Here is a 24,572-nt window from a genome sequence, read left to right on the forward strand (position 1 = left end):
CATAAAAATGTTTTAGTCATAGGGGCGCCTCCAGTCAAATTTTTCATATCGATTTGAAAAAAAAATCTCTTTGGCATTTTAGCAACAGAGCTAAAAAAAAATCGGCCCTTCGGGCCGAGGGGCGCGTGGGGTGTAACTAACTTAATTTGCCAGGGGGGGGTTAAACCCCTAAAACCCCCCCCCTTGTACACGGCCCTGTGTAATACTGTAATACTTCCATGATTTTTCACTGTGTAACAAACTGTAACAAAGTATCCACCGGTAGATGCTTTGGTGGATTTCCACCGCGGTTAACCAAATCAAAATAACAATGCAACTCAGAAGAAATTTGAGGAATCAAGTTGAATGAGAGTTGCTCTCTTGGTTAAATTTTCTACATTGAAAGGTATAATGAATAGAAAGCAGGATATTTTTTTTTAGATTTTTCGGAGTTTAACAACTCACACAGCAGTTGCCCCGACCCCTCTTCGATTTGCGTGAAACTTTGTCCTAAGGGGTAACTTTTGTCCCTGATCACGAATCCGAGGTCCGTTTTTTGATATCTCGTGACGGAGGGGCGGTACGACCCCTTCCATTTTTGAACATGCAAAAAAAGAGGTGTTTTTCAATAATTTGCAGCCTGAAACGGTGATGAGATAGAAATTTGGTGTCAAAGAGACTTTTATGTAAAATTAGACGCCCGATTTGATGGCGTACTCAGAATTCCGAAAAAACGTATTTTTCATCGAAAAAAACACTAAAAAAGTTTTAAAAATTCTCCCATTTTCCGTTACTCGACTGTAAAAATTTTTAGAACATGTCATTTTATGGGAAATTTAATGTACTTTTCGAATCTACATTGACCCAGAAGGGTCATTTTTTCATTTAGAACAAAATTTTTCATTTTAAAATTTCGTGTTTTTTCTAACTTCGCAGGGTTATTTTTTAGAGTGTAACAATGTTCTACAAAGTTGTAGAGCAGACAATTACAAAAAAATTGATATAAAGACATAAGGGGTTTGCTCATAAACATCACGAGTTATCGCGATTTTACGAAAAAAAGTTTTGAAAAAGTTGGTCGTCATCGATCATGGCCGTTCATTGTCACCCGCGACAGACACGGACGACGAAACAAAGAGAAACGCAAAAAGTAACTTTTTCAAAACTTTTTTTCGTAAAATCGCGATAACTCGTGATGTTTACTGGCAAACCACTTATGTCTATATATCAAAAATTTTGTAATTGTCTGCTCTACAACTTTGTAGAACATTGTTACACTCTAAAAAATAACCCTGCAAAGTTAGAAAAAACACGAAATTTTAAAATGAAAAATTTTGTTCTAAATGAAAAAATGACCCTTCTGGGTCAATGTAGATTCGAAAAGTACATTAAATTTCCCATAAAATGACATGTTCCAACATTTTTTACAGTCGAGTAACGGAAAATGGGAGAATTTTTAAAACTTTTTTAGTGTTTTTTTCGATGAAAAATACGTTTTTTTCGGAATTCTGAGTACACCATCAAATCGGGCGTCTAATTTTACATAAAAGTCCCTTTGACACCAAATTTCTATCTCATCACCGTTTCAGGCTGCAAATTATTGAAAAACATCTCTTTTTTCGCATGTTCAAAAATGGAAGGGGTCGTACCGCCCCTCCGTCACGAAATATCAAAAAACGGACCTCGGATTCGTGATCAGGGACAAAGTTTACCCCTTAGGACAAAGTTTCACGCAAATCGAAGAGGGGTCGGGGCAACTTTTCCCGATTTCGTGTGAGTTGGTAGAGAATTACCCATATTTAATATTGGCTTTTCATCCGAAAATTGTATCTTCGTACATTTTTAGTGTTGCACTTTATTAAAAAAACAGTTTTTTTTAAATTTGCATATTCGATCGATTGCATAAAGTGATCAAAAAATGGTCAATAATCTCGATTAAACAAACTCGATTATCCAACGTCCTCGGAAAAATTACACTTCGTATGATCTAATCTTCGAATAACACAGTTCAACAAAAAATCAAATGTTTCTTGTCTCTGAGACGAGTATATGTGTTCCTAGTAGAATTTTACTTTCGTTTTTTTAGTGTGGACATTGTAAATTAAAAAGGGAGCAAATATGAGAAATATCAATTCAACTGAAGTTGAATTTGCAGAATTCGATTTGAAAAAAAAAAGTTTGTTGTGGTCCGATTATCCGAAGCTCCTTTGAAACCTTTGGATAATCCAACTTCGGATAATCCAAGCTCGAGATAAATACAGTTTATAACTCGATTATCCGAAGCCTCGATTAACCGAAGTTTCGATTATCCGAAATTCGATTATCCAAAGTTTTGATTATCCGAAATTCGATTATCCGACGGTTTCTTAGATATTCGAATAATGGACACAATATTAACGCATTATTTCGTTTCTCAAATTCGAGTTCTGTGACCTCATTATGAAATTAATTAAACAAATGCAGCTTTTTTTTTAAAGAGAGGCTCCTCTTTTTTTTAAATAAACTGAAGCAATTTAAACATAAATTCTTAAGACACAAATTTTAAAACTTTTACATAACATTTTTGTGTCACCGAAAACGAAGTTGACTTTATAGCTGTCGGCCACCATTGCTAGTACCAACCACTAGTGTCTTCCTTTTTATCTACAAGGACTTCGCCGCCCTGAGCTCCTAAGTGTATGAAAGTATGGCACGGAGCGACGGCGCCGAATACCCATATTTACACATAGAATTTTAGAGCGCCCGCCGCGGGATTCGAACCGGCGACCTCTGGATTGTGAGTCCAGTGCGCGGTCCGATTGATCCACACGGGCGGGACGTTTTGTGTCACCACCCTATGTAATATTGGATGCAGAGATCATGTTTTTTTTGACAAAAGTGTTTGTATATTTTGTGCCATATTAAAAAATATACTTATTTTAGCGTATTTTTTTAGATGATTCCAGTTGCATAGAAAATCCGTTGAGATTTTTTTTATTGATTTTTAAAAGACTTCCTTGAAAAATAGAACAAATTACTATCTTTTTCTTAACTAACAGTTTTCTCATGTAATAATACAAAATTAGCAAATTTTACAGCAAAGTGCTGGGAATAATTTTTCTTATCCGATTCTGGCATAAGTTTTCTGAAAAAAAATCGCACTTCTTCAATTCAGTCCAGTTTCGGTTCCTATACCTCGGCATTGAAAATTATAAAGTTTAATAAAGTTATTTAACAGTTACGACAAAAAACGATTCAAACTAAGGGAGCGTTCTTTTATTACGTAACGCAAAAAAAGATTAACGAACGGCAGAACAAAAAAGAGGAAGCTTTTTTCACCCTTTCTGGTTTGCTTTCGCTACCGCTGCTGTCAATTTGAAATTTCCTTGACCGGTTCTTTACGAGGTGCGTACCCTACATTAATCATAAAATATCCAGGTTTTTAAGCGAAGATGGCGTCCGAATGGTGAACGTCCGAAATGTCAAAATCACGCAGTGGTACCAATATTCCGAAAAAAGTGTGCCATGGCATGACAGCCACATTTGTTTTCTAATGTTGGTGCTACTGCGCGATTTTGACATTTCGGATGTTCACCATTCGAACGCCATCTTCGCTTAAAATCCTGGATATTGATGAAAATTTCAAAATTTGCGGAATGACCAATTTCCGGTCAAGTGAGACAACCTTAAAAAAAATTGGCAGCGAAATTATAGGAATGTATAGTTCTGTTATTCTCTGTATAGTTCTAAGAATATTCGGAAATGTATCAGCTTAAATGAAGGGAGCTGTGAGACGAGCGGACTATAACATGAAAGTGGAAGGTCTTCAGTGTTCAAAGGTCAACATTTCTAGGTTGAGAGCTGATTGCGGAATGAGATTTTTCTGTATGATAGAACGAATTTTAGGAATGAGACATTCAACCCAACCATAGCTTAAATTTTGGACTGAATCTTGGAGGTAATACAATGAGTTTATCCAAATCATGTTACCTAGCTAATTTACGGTCGTTCCAAAGTCGCTTCAACGAGTGGAAGCTATCTTTGAGATAGTCCCACTTGCAACGACTGCATGCGAGAGTGAGATTTCGGTGCGTTAGTTTTAGTCTTCAGAAATATTGGCAAATACTTACACGAAATCGTTCCACGTGTTGGCGCAGACGGCGTCGTGCTTGCACGGCTGCGTCCGGCACAGATCGTCGGTGACGACACCCTCGAGCACGGAGTTGCGGTCGATGGTGACGTCGCCAAAGGGTGGGGGCAGGACCAGACCTTCCTCGTTCAGCGGGTACAGCTCGACGATCATGGCGTGCGAACCGTTCGAGACCTGGACGTCCTGGATGATGCCCTTGAAGTACTGCTTTTCGGAGTCGTCTTTGTACAGGCTGTTGATGGAGTCCGGGTAGGGTGGGAGACCTCCGAGGTAGAGGACCTGGGCGTTGAGTTGACCGGAGGAGGAGAGGGTTTTTCGGAAGTACTCGGTGCCGTTGAGTTTGACCTGGACGAGGGTGGAGTTGCGGATGACTTCGATGAGGTGGAGATAGCCGTTGTCGAGTTTGTTGCCGCCGACGGTGTAGCCTTCGGGGGTGTCGTTGAAGATCATGCGGACGAGGAGTTCGCCCTTGGAGAGGAACGCGGCGACGTACGAGTCGTCCGGGGTTTGGTCGCTGGCTTCGGGTTCGCTGCCGAGATAGAAGACCATGCCGGAGGGTTGGCGGGTTCGGATGAACATCGAGATGTCCAGGACGGAGCGGATTGCACGGCGGGCAGTGTCACTAACGTTGACCTTGACCGCGGTGGAGGATGTGTTTTCGTGGCCAAAGGTTGCCGCCGTGATGTTGTACTTGCAGGTGTGACCCAGGTGAGGTCGCTGGCAGTGGCAGGAGAAGGTGTGCCACAGATCGGTACACTGGCCGTTGGAGTTGCACGGGTTGGGTTCGCACTGGGGCGTTCGCGGACAGCCGGTGTCAATGTTGTGCAGGGTGGTGAACTCTTGTTCCTGTCCGGGGAGTACGAACTGGCTGTTGATGACGACGTCTTCCATGCATCCGACGAAGCTGGAGACGGCCCGGGCAATGTGCTTGAGGTAGGGTTGAGCGAGGGTCGGGGTGGTTCCTCCGAGGTAGGTGATGGGGAAGGAGGTATTGCTTCCGTTGGTACCTTCGTACGAGTTGATCGGGAAGATGGTCTGCTCTTCGTTGGCCGACAGGACCAAGTGCGACGAGTTGATCCCGACGAAGACCTTTTGCCACTTGCTGTCGTTGAGTCCGGAACCGACAAAGACTCCCTCCCAACGATTCAACAGGGCGGAGTGCAGATTAAGCCGTCCGTTGTTCAATACCAAGATGTAGGAGGTCGCTCCATTTCCGAACGCCAGAATACCATTTGGCAGCGTAGTCTTGAACCTCAAATGAATATCATACCCTTCATCCCGGGTTGTGTTCACAATCAGCAAACTCTTCGCTCCAAGCGACATCGTCGTAACCGTGTCACAAGTCTTACCCTGGAAACCTTGCCTACACGAGCAGTTGAACTTGTGCTGCGTTTCATTCTCCAAATAAGGTATGCAAGCTCCTCCGTTCAAGCAAGGCTCCCCCTCACACCCGGTCAACTTCACCGAACAATTCTTGCCACCCCACAGCCCATCACAGTCACAGTCATAGTTGTTCCTCGCGTCCAAACACGTTCCATGAACACACGGATGGTACTTCAAGCACTCATCGATATCCGTCTCACAGTGGAATCCCTCGAAACCCGGCTCACAATCACATGTATAATTGCCAATTCCATCCACGCACGCCCCGTTCTTGCACGGACTGCTGTCGCACTCGTTGATGTTGATCTCGCAGTTCTTGCCCATCGTCCCGGGCACACACACGCAATCATACCCGCTGGCATTCGCAAACGAGAACCCGTTCCTATAATTCACCGGCAAGCTCATATCCGTCGAGTAGTACAGCGTCACGTTCGAGCGCTCCAAGCACCTCCCCGAGTACTGACACGGATTCGGTTCGCACTCGCTAATGTCCTCCTCGCAGTTCTTCCCGACGTAGCCCGGGAAGCACTTGCACTGGTAGTCGTTCACCTTGTCGATGCACTCGGCTCCGTTCGTGCACGGATTCGACTCGCACTCGTTGATGTTGTACTGGCACAGCTTGCCCGAGTAGCCCGTCTGGTTGCAGTCGCACAGGAAGTCGCCGAGCTTGTCGATGCAGCGGCCGTTGTTCTGGCACGGTTGGGACTGTGGAGAGATGAAAGTTACGATTTGGAGATCAGTTTCAGGGTTTTAAAACGAATTTCTAAAAGGTTCAACGAATCCTGACCAAAAAGCCCAAATTACTTAATGTTGAAACAAACAAACCCAAATAACTCACCTCACAATCATCGATGTCAATCTCGCACAACCTTCCAGTCATCCCGGGAATACACACGCACGTAAAGTTCGCCACCCGATCGATACACGTCGATCCCTTCGAACAAGGGTTACTCTCGCACTCGTCAATATCCGTATCGCAGTCTTTCCCACTGTACCCGGGCGGACATATGCACTCGTAGTCGTTCTCCTTGTTCACGCACTGGGCCCCATTCTTGCACGGCCTACTCAAACACTCGTCCACATCCAGATCGCAGTTGAGTCCCGTATATCCGGGCGTACAGAAGCACCGGAACGACCCCGGAGTGTTCTGGCAAATCCCATTCACGCAGATCTTGTCCTTGATCTTGCACTCGTCAATATCGTTCTCGCACCGTTTTCCCTCGTACCCGGGTGGACACTTGCACACATAGTCCTGCCCGCCGGAACCCTGCGGATAGCACGACCCGTTGTGCAGACACGGCGACGAAGCGCACACGTTGTCGCAGTTCATGTTGTCCGGGCACTGGCACTTGCCACCGATACACCGGAACGGTTCCAGACAGTTGGCCGACGAGCAGATGGCCGTCGCGAGTTCGCACCGTTGCCCGTCGAAGCCCTGCGGGCAGATGCACGTCGAGCTGTTCGGGGTGCAGCTGCCGCCGTTCAGGCAGTTGCACTCGTCCGAGTACGGGAGCGCCACCGGGGACTCGCAGCGGGAACCTGTGAGGGGGAGGACGTAGATTGAGGTTAGTTCTATGACTATGATTAATTTTTTATTAACGAAGTTGAGATTTCCGTAGCCATGTAATTTTGGACATCACCATTGCACTGTCTAACTTGGGAGTCATTCCATTTGGGTTCACACACGTTTTGAAACTGTTAATCTTCCCAACCCATGCGAACGAATTATCTTTGCGGTTAATTTTACGCGGTTGGCCTGACCATTCGAACAGCAATATATTGGGGGTGATCGACTCCAAATTCTAGAGAATGCTTTCAAAAAATGCTAGAATTTGACCTAAAATTTGATCCAAAATTGTAAGTAAATTCAAGAAAATCAATCAGAATAAATACAAAATTTACTAGATCTTTCCAATGACGAAATAGTAGTTTATGCAACAAGTTGCTAAAAGAGGATTTTTTCAGCACGAGTCGTACATTTATCCAACGAGGTTCACCGAGTTGGATAAATACGACGAGTGCTAAAAAAATCAAGTTTTGCAACGAGTTCCATACAACATTTTTTGCAATTTCGAAAAACACCCATTGAGTGAAATTTTAAGTCGAATTTTCATGTATTTTGTCAATAAATCTTTTAAATCACAAAAATGTTGAAAAGTGTTACTTTTCGAAAGAAGTGCTGAAAAGTTCAACTTTTCAGCACCCATTTCAGTGCTGAAAAGTAGAACTTTTCAGCATTTATTTTGAAAAGTGTTGCTATTCGATTCTGTTATTTTTGGTACAGAAAAGTAGAGCAGTTCTCTACGGAATCGGTCTTTTTTCTTTAATTTTAATTTTTGTATTTTTTAATCCGGTTGAAACTTTTTTTGTGCCTTCGGTATGCCCAAAGAAGCCATTTTGCATCATTAGTTTGTCCATATAATTTTCCATACAAATTTGGCAGCTGTCCATACAAAAATGATATGTGAAAATTAAAAAATCTGTATCTTTTGAAGGATTTTTTTGATCGATTTGGTGTCTTCGGCAAAGTTGTAGGTATGGATATGGACTACACTGAAAAAAAATGATACACGGTAAAAAAAATTTTGGTGATTTTTTATTTAACTTTTTGTCACAAAAACTTGATTTGCAAAAAAACACTATTTTTAATTTTTTTTATTTTTTGATATGTTTTAGAGGACATAAAATGCCAACTTTTCAGAAATTTCCAGAATGGGCAAAAAATCTTTGACCGAGTTATGAATTTTTGAATCAATACAGATTTTTTCAAAAAATCAAAATATTGGTCGCAAAAATTTTTCAACTTCATTTTTCGATGTAAAATCGAATTTGCAATCAAAAAGTACTTTAGTGAAATTTTGATAAAGTGCACCGTTTTCAAGTTATAACCATTTTTAGGTAACTTTTTTGAAAATAGTCGCAGTTTTTATTTTTTTCAAATTAGTGCCCATGTTTGCCCACTTTTGAAAAAAATATTTTTGAAAAGCTGAGAAAATTCTCTATATTTTGCTTTATTGAACTTTGTTGATACGACCCATAGTTGCTGAGATATTGCCATGCAAAGGTTAAAAACAGGAAAATTGATGTTTTCTTAGTCTTACCCAAACAACCCACCATTTTCTAATGTCGATATCTCAGCAACTATAAATCCGATTCACAATGTTAAAACATGAAACATTCGTAAAATTTTCCGATCTCTGCGAAAAAAATATTTTCAAAAATTTAAAATCAAGACTAACATTTCAAACGGACCAAACATTCAATATTACGCCCATTTGAAATGTTAGTCTTGATTTTAAATTTTTGAAAATATTTTTTTCGAAAAGATCGGAAAATTTCACGAATGTTTCATATTTTAACATTGTGAATCGGATTTGTAGTTGCTGAGTTATCGACATTAGAAAATGGTGTGTTGTTTGGGTGGGACTTAGAAAACATCAATTTTCCTGTTTTTTAACCTTTGCATGGCAATATCTCAGCAACTATGGGTCGTATCAACAAAGTTCAATAAAGCAAAATATAGAGAATTTTCTCAGCTTTTCAATAATATTTTTTTCAAAATTGGGCAAACATGGGCACTAATTTAAAAAAAATAAAAACTGCGACTATTTTCAAAAAAGTTACCTAAAAATGGTTATAACTTGAAAACGGTGCACTTTATCAAAATTTCACTATAGTACTTTTTGATTGCAAATTCGATTTTACATCGAAAAATGAAGTTGAAAAATTTTTGCGACCAATATTTTGATTTTTTGAAAAAATTTGTATTGATTCAAAAAATCATAACTCGGTCAAAGATTTTTTGCCCATTCTGGAAATTTCTGAAAAGTTGGCATTTTATGTCCTCTAAAACATATCAAAAAATAAAAAAAATTAAAAATAGTGTTTTTTTGCAAATCAAGTTTTTGTGACAAAAAGTTAAATAAAAAATCACCAAAATTTTTTTTACCGTGTAACATTTTTTTTCAGTGTAGTCCATATCCATACCTACAACTTTGCCGAAGACACCAAATCGATCAAAAAATTCCTTCAAAAGATACAGATTTTTTAATTTTCACATATCATTTTTGTATGGACAGCTGCCAAATTTGTATGGAAAATTATATGGACAAACTAATGATGCAAAATGGCTTCTTTGGGCATACCGAAGGCACAAAAAAAGTTTCACCCGGATTAAAAAATACAAAAAAAATCGAATGACCGAAATCTCAGAGAATTGCTCAGTAGGCTATTTCGTCGTTCAAGAATGACAGGAAAAGTAAGTAGTTTCACGACGGAATTGCAAAAATACATTGAAGATCTTGCAACCCTGTTCAAAGTTAGGAGCACTTAAGTGTTATTTAGACAACGACTGCTTCAGTCTATAGAAATAGATCTTTGAAATAGTATCCTTATACAGCAATTGCCCACGAAAACAGCATGAAAAAAATATTTTGAAAAATATCATATCTCAATTTTTTTTATCATATTACGTAAAATTGTTCGAAGAATCCGATAAAAATATTTCCAGACAAAGGCTATTTGGTCCAGACACCGTCAAAACGGCATTTCAAAGTACGACCTTTTCATATGTTAGGCTAGATTTTTGAAACTTCTTACTATTGTTCTCTGGAAGGCCAACTAATCACCTTTCATTTGCGTATAAGACAGCTAAAATCGGTTAAAATGGCGGGGAGTTATGATTTTTTGAAAACTAGTGGTCTTTGCGAAAATCGACGAAAATTGCCATTTTTCGGACCACCCTAACACGGCGAAGGTCACCGTAATGTTAAAACAAAAAAGTACAGGTCTAATTATTTCGGCCTGGAAACCTCTAGGTTAGACCAGGGCCAACATTTACTTCCCCGTCCAACGGAAGGCGTGATCAGACAAATCTCGTCTCGAAAAATGCCCCCGGGACCTTCTGGGATCGAACCCAGGTCGACTGGGTGAGAGGCAACCTCGCTTACCCTTAGATCACGGGTCCCGGCATTTACAAAATTTTATGATCTTTTAGAAACAAATATTTTGAAAATGGACGTTATATTGATTTTGCGAAAATTTACAAAAAAAATTGACCATTTTGATACAGCGTAGGTCACCCTAATGACCAAACAAAAAAATACCGGTCTAATTATTTTGGCCAAGGAATCCCAGACAATTTTTGAGCCCGAACCCCTAAAATTTTGAACCGATTGGTAGCGTCCACACTTTGCGTATTTCAATTAAGTTTTGTATGGAAATAAGTTTTATTTTTTTTTTGTATTTTGATTTGTTTAATTTTTATTTTGAAATGAATTCTTAAACCAACACAATAACGTTAAAATTGAGAAAATTGTCTAAAACATTCCTTAAGAAAGTATGGTGCTATCATGCTCCTGTTCATAGATAAAGCGTCCTCAAACTGGTCTAAAACATGTTTTTTGCTCGAAAGTTTAGGGGAAAGTTTACGAGAATTATCTCAATTCACTTTTTCACATCAAAGTTTCGATGAAAAATTTGTTTTTCTTGTTTTGATGATAGAAAAAATGTTGAGCTTGACCAGCAGTAGGTGGTAGCTCTTTTTAAGTTTGCACTGTTTTGTGTACGAATGTCTCGTAGAGGAAATATACCCATTTTAAGCCTAAAAAGCGGTCGTGTTTGAATGATGCTGGATAATCTGGAGTGTTCATTGAAATTTACTAAAACCAAGTACACCAACGAGTAGAGCAACTTTTTGTGAACATTTCTGTTTATTTTCACTTTTACTGAAAGTTATTCTATTCCTTTTACAAGCATTTAAAATATTTTATTCCCAAATGTATTCTAACCAGACGAGAATGCATTGGGCTACGCCCATTTTTCTATTTTCAGCTTAGTTCTTTTTTCTTCCAGTGCTCTTTTTGGTCAGCTTCGTGCTGCAAAATTGATGAAATTTTTAGCGAACACTCACGAAAAGTAGCATTTATAGAGAAAATGTACTGGCATCACTGGCTCACTCCAACAGGCGCTGCTGGTGGTGTTGGTGGCCACCCTTTGTTCTTTATTTGCCTCCGCTTCTCGCTCGGTTTTCGTCAGCCTTCGATTGGAATGGGTAGTCAAAAGTCAAACGTCAAAAGACTTGGCGCGTTTGTTTTGTTGATGGGACTTGCTAATTATTTACATGTTTCGGGATTATTTTTCAAGTGAGTGACTAACTAATGTTCAAAAGAACAAGTTGCCGGTTGTTCGAAGCAATTTCATATCTTAAGAGTTTTGAAAACGTTAGCGCAAGTGAAAAGATATTGATGGCGACTTCCGTTAAGCAGCTAAGCTCTCATCTTGCGTGTGGATGTGTGTGCCAACAAAATGATGAGAAATGGTCTCGCAAAATAGAAATTATGATCAAAAGTGCATTAAAGTTGATCTTTTTGGCCAGTAAATGGCACAAATTTGTGTGCATACTTGAGGCGGTGCTGTTGCTGGTAAGTTTATAGCCTAAATTGTATTTTTGGAGCTTTAATCAAACTCTCCATATGACGATTACAGGTGTTTGATTAGAAAGAGTATATTTCCCCTATGTGATAAAACATAAAATAAGCCTTCAAGTTGATATATTCCAAACATTTCCTAAAAAGTATTTTTTTAGCAGGATTTAATCAATTTAACGGAAGAATTCTATGATGAAGCTAATAGTTCCTATCCTATCCTATGAATAATGAAATATTACGTGGCTTGACATTGAGATTATTTGACAAACATCGATCAGTGAATGCAAAATGCTAGTTAAACAAATAAAAAAAAATGAGTTCATGTTGAATAAACATTCTGGGGTATTTCCTTTGTTCCCAAATCTCGTATATATTACAGCGAAAAATCCGATAGTAAAATCGCATGCAAAAGCATGCACATCACCTTTGTGAGCAAAAACATGTTATATTGTATGAGAAAACATGTACACAAAAATCGATGTACAAAAGAAAATAAATAGATTTTGCATACCTCAAAAATAACATCAATCTGGTGAGAGGCATATCCACATTTCCAAGTCCACGAACTTACAGCTAAATCGGTGTTGATCCAGCTATGGTAGCGGCGAGATAGACTTAATCTGAATATTACTCTCACCAGATTGATGTTATTTTTGGGGTGTGCAAAATTTTTTTTTCTCTCGTACATGCTTTTTGTGTAGGGTAGGGTAGTCATCAATGAGACACTTTTGGTTTTTAAACTTCAGCGATTTTTGTATTTTTTTCATTACCATGTTTTAAAGAGCTTTTTGATGCCTTTTCTTTCTTTTAATTTGTTCTAACATTGACCAAAATATGAGATCGATCTGACGTCTACAGCCAGAGTTATTCAACTGTCTCGTACATGCTTTTTGTGTACACGTTTTCTCATACAATATTACATGCTTTTTCTCACAAAGGTGATGTGCATTAGGATGACAATAAAAAAAAATCGACATCAGAGATACCCTCTGACTCGTTTCCTAATGCAAAAATAAGTATCTGTGCCAATTTTGAGCCAAATCGGTTAAGGCTAAGGGGTCGCTTTTCATCATTGAAGTTTATATGGGGAAAATCACGAAAATGTATGGGGAAAAACATCGTTTCAGTAAATTGTACAAGTGTGAGATTCTTGTAGGAAATTTAATTCCCTACAACTTTGTCGAAGGGTGCAAAACGATCCGAGTTGATCCTAATTTTTGGTGATTTTTCTAGAAAAAAAAAATTTTCTTATATACTTCCTATATACCCCTTGTATACTTTCAAGTATATAAGCCGATTTCTTTTCATCGCATTGCTAATAACTCATCAGGATCAACTCGGATCGTCTTGCACCTAAGTTGGAGGTAATTAAATTTCCTACAAGAATCTCACACTTGGACAATTTTGGGCGAGACCTGCGCCACCTGCTGCAAAAATCCTGAAGCGATGTTTTTCCCCATACATTTTTGCGATTTTCCCCGTATAGACTTCAACGATAAAAAGCGACCCCTTAGCCTTAACCGATTTGGCTCAAAATTGGCACAGTTACTTGTTTGTGCCTAAAGAATCGATCCAGGGGGTATCTCTTGCGATTTTCCGAAATTTTAAATTTTTCTTGTCACCCTAATGTGCATGCTTTTGCATGCGATTTTACGGTTTCAAAAGAATCGGTTTGGATCGGAACATCTGCTTCGGAACTTGAACGGGTGTGTGACCCATGGAATGACCCCGCCCCCCACTGTCGGTTCTGTATGTACACACAAAGCATCGATGATAAGCGTAATGTAAATGTTTGCTGGTTAGCCAACCTGTGAATCCGGTCGCACAAATACACGTAAAGTTACGCCCACTAGCAGCGGTCACGCAGCTGGCGCCATTGTAGCAATAGCTGGCGCACGCGTTCGACTGGGCGGACTTGGCCGTGGCGATCGCCGCCGAACTTCCGCCGCCTACTTGTGCGCACTGGCCTACCGAGCCTAGAGTGGAACAGGGGGTGGAGGAGGAGGAGGTGAAGGGTCAAATTTTGAGTGTTTTTGTGTGCCAAATTGTGGGTGGTTTTGAGGTTAGGGAAGAGGGGGTCTAGCGGGTTACAAGGGGGAGTTGGGACTTACCTGTGGTTCCGGGCTTGCACACGCACCGTCCAGCGATGCAGTCCGAGTCGATCGGGCACTGGCTGCAGCCGGGGTCGAGTTCGCAGTATAGTCCGGCGAACCCGGGCTGGCAGCGACACTCGAAGCCTTCCTGGGTGTCGATGCAGGTTCCGCCGTGTTGGCAGGGTTGCGAGCGGCACTCGTTGATACTGAGCTGGCAGTTGGCACCGGTGAATCCGGTGGGGCACTCGCACAGGTACGATCCGTACGTGTCGAAGCAGGTTCCCCCGTTGAGGCAGGGATTAATCAGGCACTCGTCCAGGTTGTTCTGGCAGCGCATTCCTCCGTAGCCGGTTCCTTTGCAGTCGCAAATGAAATTATCGACTCCGTCGACGCAACGACCACCGTTCATGCACAGGTTCGGCTTGCAGTCGTCCCAGTTGATCTCGCACCGGGGTCCGATGAACCCTTTCAGACAGTCACACTCGTACGAGCTGGTTCCTGGGGGAACTCGACACGTTCCGTTGTTCAGACATGGGTTCTTCTCGCACAGCGGATGAATGCTGAGTTCGGTTTCGCAGTGCGCTCCCGTATAACCCGGAGCACAGTAGCACTTGTAGTCACCCTTCGAGTCCTCCTGGCACGATCCTCCGTGTTGGCACGGGTACAGCTGACAAGGCGATCCCGAATCAACCTCGCAGTTCTTGCCCTTGAACCTCGACGTACAGTGGCACTCATAGCCGTCAGTTCGCGAAATACACGTCCCATGTTGCATGCAAGGATCGTGCGAGCAAAAGTCCGGCGGAGTCCCCGTCAACACGTCATGATCCGAGCACGGCCCAGGTGCCAGCGGACACGGTCCAAACACCACCGCTTCGGCGTTCATCGCACTCGAGTTGAACACCAATCCGGGCCCGTGCAGCAAACAGCCCGAGTACTGCTTCCCCAAGATCAGCACCGCCGCCTCGTTCTTGATCTCCTGGTCCGTGATCAGCGGCACATTGTACGTCTGGTTGGCGATCGTCGACGACTGCTTGTCAATGATGCAGTACAACGTCCCCAGCTGGAACACAAACTGCAGCGTGTGCCACCTGTTGTCCAGGTACCGGCCCGAAACGCGGGCCTCGATCGGTTGCGTGCTTGGCGCCGACAGCACGATCGACACCGAGTCTGGCAGCACCGACACGAGCAGTGCGTGGCCAGCGTACCGCTGGGACAGGATTTCGCCACCTGCGTTGGAAGAGTCGTTGAAGGAAGGAAGCCCCATAAAATATAAGGTTTTGAATTGATTGCAGTTCGTTCGCTCGCTCGCAGTTTGACCCACTTTCGGACCGTGCCGATATTGAACCTCCCTTAATGAACGCATTGTTTTAGTGATCTGGTTGCGGCAGAGTAGCGCAAAGAGTATTGTGCGTCATATTTCAACACGATCTGGAAAAGCCATTATACCAGCAGAGATTGAAATATTGACTTGAGGTTACTTGGCCCAGTCCGAGGGAAATATGTAGTTTTGATTAATTGATGCCGATTTGGAACTTAGATAGGAATGAAATACATATTATACTGTCAGCTTTCTTTATAAACTTAATAAACTTCCATTTTTTTATTTGGATGAAACTTTGTCCATACATTCCCTATGTCAAAAGAAGTAATTTTGCATCATTAGTTTTTCCATACAAGTCTCCATACAATTTTGGGGGTTGGTCATACAAAATGGGTATGTAAATGTATGAAATTCTGTATTTTTAAAAGGGGAATTGGTTTGTGTTTTTTGTTCTTTTTATTGATCATTTATGTCTTGCGATTGGGGTTTTCATTAGTTAGTCTTGTGCCAGTCTACATGTTAAAACATTGTTTTTTTTCTCTTTATTATTTATCTTTGCTCATCTCACCAACAGAGAGCGAGTTGCAATGGGGCACTGCAAGTGGCCTTTTCGAGGATGCCTGGAAATTCTGTATTTTGAAAAGGGATTTTCTGATCGATTTGGTGTTTTCGACAAAGTTGTAGGTTATGAATTAGGACTTTTCAGAAAAAATAGGTACACTGAAAAAAAATCCAATTTTTTATTTAACTTTTATTTATTAAAAGTTGAATTCTCAAAATAGGTATTTATTAATTTTCGATGTTTTTTTTTTATATCTAATCTAATCTAATCTAATTTCGATGTTTTTTTTATATGGGACAAAAATACATCTTTGAGCCATAGTGCGTGATGTATTACAAAATATTTGTTAAAGCAAAATCGAATTTGCAATCGAAAAGTACTTCACAATTTGTCTTGATAAAATGTACTGTTTACAATTCCGTATTAACTTTTCAAAAGGGCTAAACCATCGTTGTAAACAAACAGTCTATCCCGTTTACTCAAGTGACAGCTCGCGATAATTATGAATAGAGCTAGTTTACAGTGGAAGTTATAGCTACTTTTAGGTATAATTTTTCGACTTTTAGGTTTTTAAGCTTATTTTTTTAAAGAAGGGGTACCTCTGAAAAAATATTTTAGAAAAGTGGTTAAAATTTCCTATAAATTTCACTCTTAAGCTTTGAAAATCAGACAATTTTTTTCTGACATACAGCCTCACAAAGAATTTGAATCGATGAAAATGAATTTCTCTTAGTGTCACATAATTAGCCTGTAATTTTCAACTGACGTAATCTTGGAAACTATTGGTCCGACATTCAATGTTAAAAATTAAAACCTTGCAAAATTTTCTGATCTTTTAAAATAATTTCATTTTTTAAAATTAAGCTTAACCTTTTAAAAGGTCTTAAAATAAATAATTTCATATTTTAAACTAAATCATATTTTTTTTGATTTATTTTTATTATAAATATTCTCGTAATAATGTTTATATTTCAATCAATAATTATAAAGTAATTTCTGTTTTTAGTGCTATTCATAAGCCACTTCTACACTTTAAGGACGATTTAGTCAAAAGAAATCTAGATTTACATTTCAAAAGAGCAATACTGAATTTTTGGCCCTTTTGAAATGTTAATCTTGAATTAAAAAAAAATCATAATATATTTTTCGAAAAGATCAGAAAATTTCGGCAATTTTTGTTTTGATAAAATTAGATAAAATTAGTCCATTAGTTGTTTTTCAAAAACCAATTACGGCACTCGATTCAGCAGCCAGTTTTAGGTTAAAAAACTAACTTAATCCACCTATGTGGTTGGAGCCTTCCTCACTCATTACCAACAATGGCTGATATGATGGGGTTGTACACAAATTTCATCTATTTTTTAGATCCGGAATAAAAAAGTACATAAATATAACTTAAGAGGCCATATCTCGAGAACGGGTTGCCAGATCTTCAATGTTTTGGACTCGTTGGATAGGTCTTTTGATAACCTAACCAACGATGGGTCGGATGGTGGATCCGGATATAGTTTACAAACATTTAAGTGAGATCCGGCTTTCAAAAAGTACATCAATATCACTTAAGTGGCCATATCTCAAGACAGGGTTGCCAGATCTTCAATGTTTTGGATTCGTTGGAAAGGTCTTTTGATAACCTAACCAACGATGGGTCGGATGGTGAACTCGGACATAGTTTACATACATTTAAGCGAGATCCGGATATATGTGAAAACACATTTTTATACATAACTTTTGAACTACTTATCGAAACTTCAATCTTAGGCGATCAGCAGAGAAGCGAGTCAGACGTGCGTCCCTCACAAACCAAAAAAGTGCTAAAAAGTGCAAAAAATGCCTCACGGCAAGAAAAAGAGGCGGTCCTCACCAGCAGGATCGGCAGATTTGAAGAAGCTAAAGAATGCCGAAGCGCTACCTGTAAAGCCAGGCAGTTTGAGCAAGGACGCTCAAAATTCGTCTGGAAACCAGTTCGCTACCCTCCCTGTGGACGTGAGCGAGAAGGAAGAATTTGAACGACGGGAAAAGTTGCCACCCATTTTTGTGAAAACATCGTCATCGGATTCGGTGCGAAAGTGGCTGAACGGGTTTATCAAATCTGGTGCTTTACGAGCTTCCATTCGCTTGTGTGCTGATGGACTCAAAATTCTGCTACCTACCAGAAAGGATTACAACTACGTTCGGGATTTCCTGAACAACACAAAGATTGAATACTACAGCCATGACGATCCAGATAAACGCCCCATGAAACAGGTCCTCCGAGGCCTGTACGACATGGATGTGAGTGTGCTGAAAGAAGAGCTCAAAACTCTTAAGTTGAACGTGATCGAAGTCTTCAAGATGACGAGACACAACAAGGACATCAAGTATCGTGATCAACTGTACCTGGTTCATCTCGAGAAAGGATCGACAACGCCGTCTGAGCTGAAATCAGTTCGGGCAATTTTCAACATCATCGTGACTTGGGAACGTTATCGTCCAGTGCACCGTGACGTGACACAGTGTTCGAACTGCTTGCAGTTTGGGCATGGTGGAAGGAACTGTTTCATCAAGAGTCGTTGTGCAACCTGCGGAGGTGAGCACAAAACTCAAGCTTGCAACACAATCAACGAGAACATTGAAGCCAAATGCTTCAATTGCGGCGGCGACCATTCGACCAAGAATCGAAGCTGCCCAAAACGTGCTGAGTTTGTGAAAATTCGACAGCAAGCGACGACGAGGCACCAACCAAATCGTCGCAGAACACCACCATCTTTCACGGACGTGGATTTTCCTGCTTTGGCGTCACCTGGAGCGGGATCTGTTCGAGTGGTTCCAAATCTGCAGCCATTGCCGTTGAATCAGCGGCAAAAAGTTGCAGAGAATACAACACCTCCAGGCTTCAGTCAGCAACCGAGGGAAAACCAACCAGCATCAACGGATGAAGGCAGCAGTGACCTGTTTTCACCACAAGAACTTCTGAACATTTTCATCGAGATGACAACAACACTGCGTGGTTGCAAAACTCGTGCGGAACAAGTAAGAACGCTTGGAGGATTTATCTTAAAATACAGTTCGTAGTTTACTCGTTCTAATGATTTTGAATATTTCAATGAATTTACTTTTTTAGTTTTAAGTTAGGATTAGTTGTTACAGTGTTTTTTTTTTCTTTTTTACCCAAATGTATTCGATTCAATGCAAAAATGTAAAACAATTTGAAGTAAATAAATGAATGTGAACAGTTAATAAGAAAACGAAAAATATAACAAAGATGAAGAGCATGTAGCCATACCACTTAGAATGTAAATGAAATGTAATTATTATAAGAAAGATCAATAAAGACATATTAAAAAAAAAAAAAAAAAAAAAAAAAAAAACTTCAATCTGTATAAAACTCGATCTATGGGACCCTAAACCAAGTCGAATGCAACAGGTTCGGGTCAAATCGGTTCAGCCAGTGCCGAGAAACATGAGCTAGTTTGTTGGTCACATACATACATACACACACACATACACACAGACATTTGTTCAGTTTTCGATTCTGAGTCGATATGTACACATGAAGGTGGGTCTACGACGTTTTTATACAAAGTTCATTTTTAGAGCAGGATTATAGCCTTACCTCAGTGAGGAAGGCAAAACATGAAAAAAATCTAGTTTATGTTGATAAACAGAGCTGAATCACAGCCTTTTGAATAAAATATTCACAGCAAAAAGTTGTGTAAATTTGGAAGGTGTAAAATAGGGTCCTAAAGCCCTATGTCAATTTTATGAACAACGGTAAGAAACACGATCAAAAACCATTTCTGATCACTTTTTTCATTTCAATGCAAAAAAATAAATAAATTGACAAGACAAAATTTTTGTGATGGCTGAATGGTCCCCTTGGAACGAGCTGTTGTCAAGTAGGACCTTTTCTGTCAAGAAGGGCTTCGAAGTTAATTTTCTAAAATTGATTTAAAAAGTGACATTACAACAAAAAAAGTGGTAAAATTACACATTTTCGAAGGTAAAATTACAGTTTTTTTTCTGCCATAAAAGATGTAGTAATTTCCAGATGTAATATTAACATTATTTCTTTTACTGTGTTGAAGAAACAGAATTCTCCTGCGTTGGAGCGTAGAACAGAAACCGAAACGTCAAATACGATTCTTATGGCAAATATGGTGTTTTTTCGAGTTACATCCAGAAAACTGACAAAAAATCGTCAAATAATTGAAACGTCACGCTAGATTGTATCTTTTGCATTAGAAACTGAAGTCGATTTTATTTCTTTCAAATAACACATTAAAAAAACATAACTCGGCAGAAAAAAATGGTCCGTACTTCTGTATGGCTCAAAAGTAGAGAGCCTGGAGCTTCTCTAATAAGCTCCAGGCTCTTTGTGGTTCGAAATTTACTATGGATTTAAGAATTCCTTAAATATTTTTACTACCGCAAAACTTTTGATTTCACGTGTTACATCCTTTCAAAATAATATTGCCAATCTTAGGTTTAAGCTACCACCAAAATTGAGTCGCTCAATCAAATGTAAACCACGAACCTTTCCTTTTTTTTAAATTTGGAACAGAAAGCACCCTGACCACCATTTCCAGAACCCGTTCCGCGTATTCCGTCCGAAAAAACTAGGTCGGTAACCCCTGGGCCTCAACATGGCCCGCGTGAACTGCATGAACAGGGAAAGACCTAGTTACGACGACCCATGTGCGGAGTGCATCTGGGAAGTTGCGGGGTTTGTCGCTTGTTTACACGCGCCGGTCGTGCAAGTCTCTCGCTGCGTTGCATGAGTCATGCCACGATGACTGTTGGTGGCCTACCTTTTGCATCTAGGCATGCTTAGACTTTTCACACATGTTGGAGTGTGGTAAAATCTCTTGAAAATAGGCTTAATTTATGGTTCTTGCAGCCACTTCTGCGCCACGCTTTGGAGATTTTGAACAGATCAACATTTTTGCGGTTCAGGGCACATTTCAAAGTCTGGAAACTAGTTTTGCTTCGCAACTTTCGCACAATGCAAATAGTTTGTTTGTTGGAGGCATGATTTATTTCACCATTGTGGGATTGAACTTGAAGTTGTCAATGAACTGATTCAGGAAAGTGAAACGAAAATTACATTGGCTTAAACGATTCCAACGCTATAAATGTTCAAAATGGGAACAGTTCCTCACAACACCGGGAAATGTTCCGCTCTGTCGGGCATCAACAAACCATTTTTCGCCGTCGGTAATCAAATTATGTCCAATTTATCCCTCCCGCCCGTGTGGATCAATCGGACCGCGCACTGGACTCACAATCCAGAGGTCGCCGGTTCGAATCCCGCGGCGGGCGCTCTAAAATTCTTTGTGTAAATATGGGTATTCGACGCCGTCGCTCCGTGCCATACTTTCATACACTTAGGAGCCCAGGGCGGCGAAGTCCTTGTAGATTAAAAGGAAGACACTAGTGGTTGGTACTAGCAATGGTGGCCGACAGCTATAAAGTCAACTTCGTTTTTTTTATCCCTCTGAAAGCATGCTTCCCGCTCTTGTTGGAGGCCTCGTTGTAATAAATACATATAATCCGAACCAAATGAGACTGAAATTTAAATCGACACCGGTACTCCGCGGTGGCCCACCTCGATAAAAAAAGAAGACCGGAAATCAGTCCCATGAAAATTAATGTCACATTAGCGGCTGAGAAAGGTTTAAAAAGCTGGTTAGGTTTGCTTGCATGCATGTTTGGAGTCATCAACACAACAACATTGGGGCACCGTTACACACTGATGACCACAACCAGGTGGCAGTACATGAAACTGTATAGTTGAAAAGGTAGGCCTAATAATTTTGGAGGTGTTCCAAGGGGGACTTTCCGACTTTGAATTAGTGGCTTGTCTTCAATGAGCCAACCTTAACATAAAACCCATCGGAGAAAAGAATGAATTTTCTAAATAAATCTTAAAGTAGACGACATTTTCAAAAATTTTAAAGATTTTTTAGTTTGAAGAAAATAACATATAACTTAATAAACTTTTCATATTCCTTAAAACGTTTCACAAAAAATAGGAATAAAAATATATAAAAAAATAAAATATCAGAAAATTAAGCAAAAGAACAATAAGAGATTTTTTTTAGAACAAATTTTACAAACATTTAAAGAATGAGCAACAAAAAAAAACCACGAAATTTGTTTAAACATCAATATTCAATCAAAATCCTCAAACCAACATATTGCAAACATTTCGTCAGGCAACAACTCTAGGTTTGTTTCAGCGTGTGATTTCAAGTTCAAACTCAATTTCACAATAGCGAAATAAATCATTTCGCCTACTAACAATCCACATTGTGCGAGGGTTTTGAACCAAAGCGAAATAAAAACGAGATTGAGTCGTTCGTGTTTTTTTTGTTTCCACACTAGAACGGCATTTACCATCTACGACAAGACAAGCTATAAATTAATTGGAACTTGCTTTGAACTTTGAAATTTAATTGCTGTAGAGACATGTGCCCAGAACTGTGAAAAATATGGTTATTTTGAAATTATTTAAAGTGTGATAAACCATAAATAAAATTGATTTTTAACATTGAAAAACATTTGATGAACAATTATAAAACTTATTTGGAAGAAAAAATATAAGCAAGAAAATTCAAACAAAAAAATCATTCAAGGGTCCTGATTATCGTGGACTGACTCCGTGCCGATCAAATCACTCGAATCGTCAGCCAATCGTGAGTCACCACGATCCTAAAGCAACCAGCGATTTGGTCGATTGCTACACACAACTATCTAAATCCTTTGTGATTTGCTCGGCCTGCTGAGCTCGTCATGCTCAGAGAGGAGCGAAGCTCATGAATTAAGAGCACAGATAGCCGTTGATTTGAATTTGGCATAGTTCAAGTAGCTGTCAAATGGTCCTTGTTATTGTTTGTTTGTTTTTTTTTGTTTGATGACAATGATTAAAACAAAGCCGATTGCAGATTTTATATCAGTTTGCAGCGACAAAGCTCGATCATCCTGTTGGGTGAGAGGGTGAGCAGAATAGAGAGACTAATCAGGAGTGATTGGCGACTAAAGGGGTAACTTTGAGCTACTGTAAAACGGGGTGACTTTGATAGCCGGGGTGACTTTGATAGGTTTGCGATTTTACCGCAAAATGAAGAGAACAATTAAAATACGTACGGAATTGTTGAGAATCATACTGACCGTGGTAGAGAAGTGTTCAAAGTACCTCAAAAAGCACTTTTCATAACATTTTGAAAAGTTTAAAAAGTTAGTTAACTATAGTTAAGAAAATGTTGATGGAAGTAATTTTTTTAAACTTCTCAAAGTGTCATGATTTTCTCAATGAACATGATTTTGAAATTGAAAACGGAATGTATTTTCGGATTCTTTGGACAATTTTCCATTAGGAGAAGGTTAAATAAGTTTGCAAACAATAAAAACTATGTGTTTTTGAAACACAAATTAAAAAATTCTCCAAATTTATAGGCAATTTCAGTTGAACAAATTTCACGTAAAATGTGAAAACTTATGATTCATGCTTCGAATTCAGTATAAAATGCAATATAAATCGATAATATTATAAACAAAACTTGTTTTAACAAATTTCTGGCAAAATTCAGACTTTTTAACAATTTTACCTGAAATTTATATGTATTTTGTTAAAAAGCTTATAAACATAGTAAACTAAATATACACATTGATTTTTTTTTCTTAAAAACAATATCAGCTACTTTAGTGATCGTACATTTAACGTACAAATAAAATTTGAACATCTTAAATATGATTTTAACAACAAAAACTATGTTGATAGTCACCCCGGAATTTAAACTAATAATTTTTAACGTAACTATTTTTCTTAACACTATTGAAAAAACTTTTTTTCCAAAATAGTGCATGGACTTTGTGTGGCCTACCCCAGTACATGTTTTAAAAATAATAATCTTGAGAAAAAACCTTAACTGTTCGAAAATATTCCAAAAACAAATTGAAATCCTATCAAAGTCACCCCGGATTACGGTATCAAAACTCTTGTTTTATTTTTTAAAGTTGAAAGTTGAAAATCGAAAAAAAATGTTGCCGAAGATGCTGAATCTTAGCAATAAGTGGTGCAATTAGCAAAGGTTATAAAAGAAAATTGAAGCAAATATTCTAGCTTTTCGAAAATGTTTTCCTTGATAATTGAAAAACATAAATCGTCAATTTTCTACAAAAAGTGCATTTAACTGTTTTGCAAGTTTCACTTTTTGAAAAAAATAAATCATAAATGTTCGATTTTCGATCAGTTTTATCATTTCCAAGCTTGTTAATCGATGGAATTATCGTCGATAATATTATCATCTAACGATAACGATAATGGTTATCGTTATCGTCGGGACGATATCTATAATCGTTATCGTTATTTCGATAATTCTATCGGCGATAATCTTATCGCCGATAACGGACGATAACTCATTTTTAAAATCTTTCTTAAATTGACTTAATCCATCAATATCATGTTAAATTTTCAATGCATTCGCTTAGAATATATTTTTTGATAATGTAGCATAAATACTAAAATTTTCACAAAATACCAAATTTTTATAATTTGCAATATGGGTATCAAACGATTCGACATTTTGCATGTATTCATACTGTTTTAGAGATTTTTGAATAAAATACTCAAATTTTTACAAAATAACGTATTTTTTAAAGTACTCAAACTTTCATAATTTTCAATATGGGTATC

The 24,572-nt window shown here is 39.1% G+C and overlaps 1 protein-coding gene across 2 annotated transcripts in view; it reads right to left on the minus strand.

Annotated features, from left to right (window-relative positions):
• Nucleotides 1-24,572, minus strand: part of LOC120414843 (protein crumbs) — a 122,633-nt gene that overhangs the window by 17,681 nt on the left and 80,380 nt on the right. Inside the window, exons 3-6 of one of the 2 annotated variants that reach the window (XM_039576166.2) lie at nucleotides 14,031-15,239; nucleotides 13,728-13,895; nucleotides 6,330-7,030; nucleotides 4,089-6,196 (exon numbers count right to left, since the gene is read on the minus strand). In XM_039576166.2, the coding sequence (XP_039432100.1) occupies nucleotides 4,089-6,196; nucleotides 6,330-7,030; nucleotides 13,728-13,895; nucleotides 14,031-15,239 (4,186 nt within the window). The remainder of the gene's footprint in view (nucleotides 1-4,088; nucleotides 6,197-6,329; nucleotides 7,031-13,727; nucleotides 13,896-14,030; nucleotides 15,240-24,572) is intronic. The other variant, XM_039576168.2, reaches the window with a different exon arrangement.

This window comes from Culex pipiens, chromosome 3 (assembly GCF_016801865.2).
Source record: "Culex pipiens pallens isolate TS chromosome 3, TS_CPP_V2, whole genome shotgun sequence".
Taxonomy (NCBI): domain Eukaryota; kingdom Metazoa; phylum Arthropoda; class Insecta; order Diptera; family Culicidae; genus Culex; species Culex pipiens.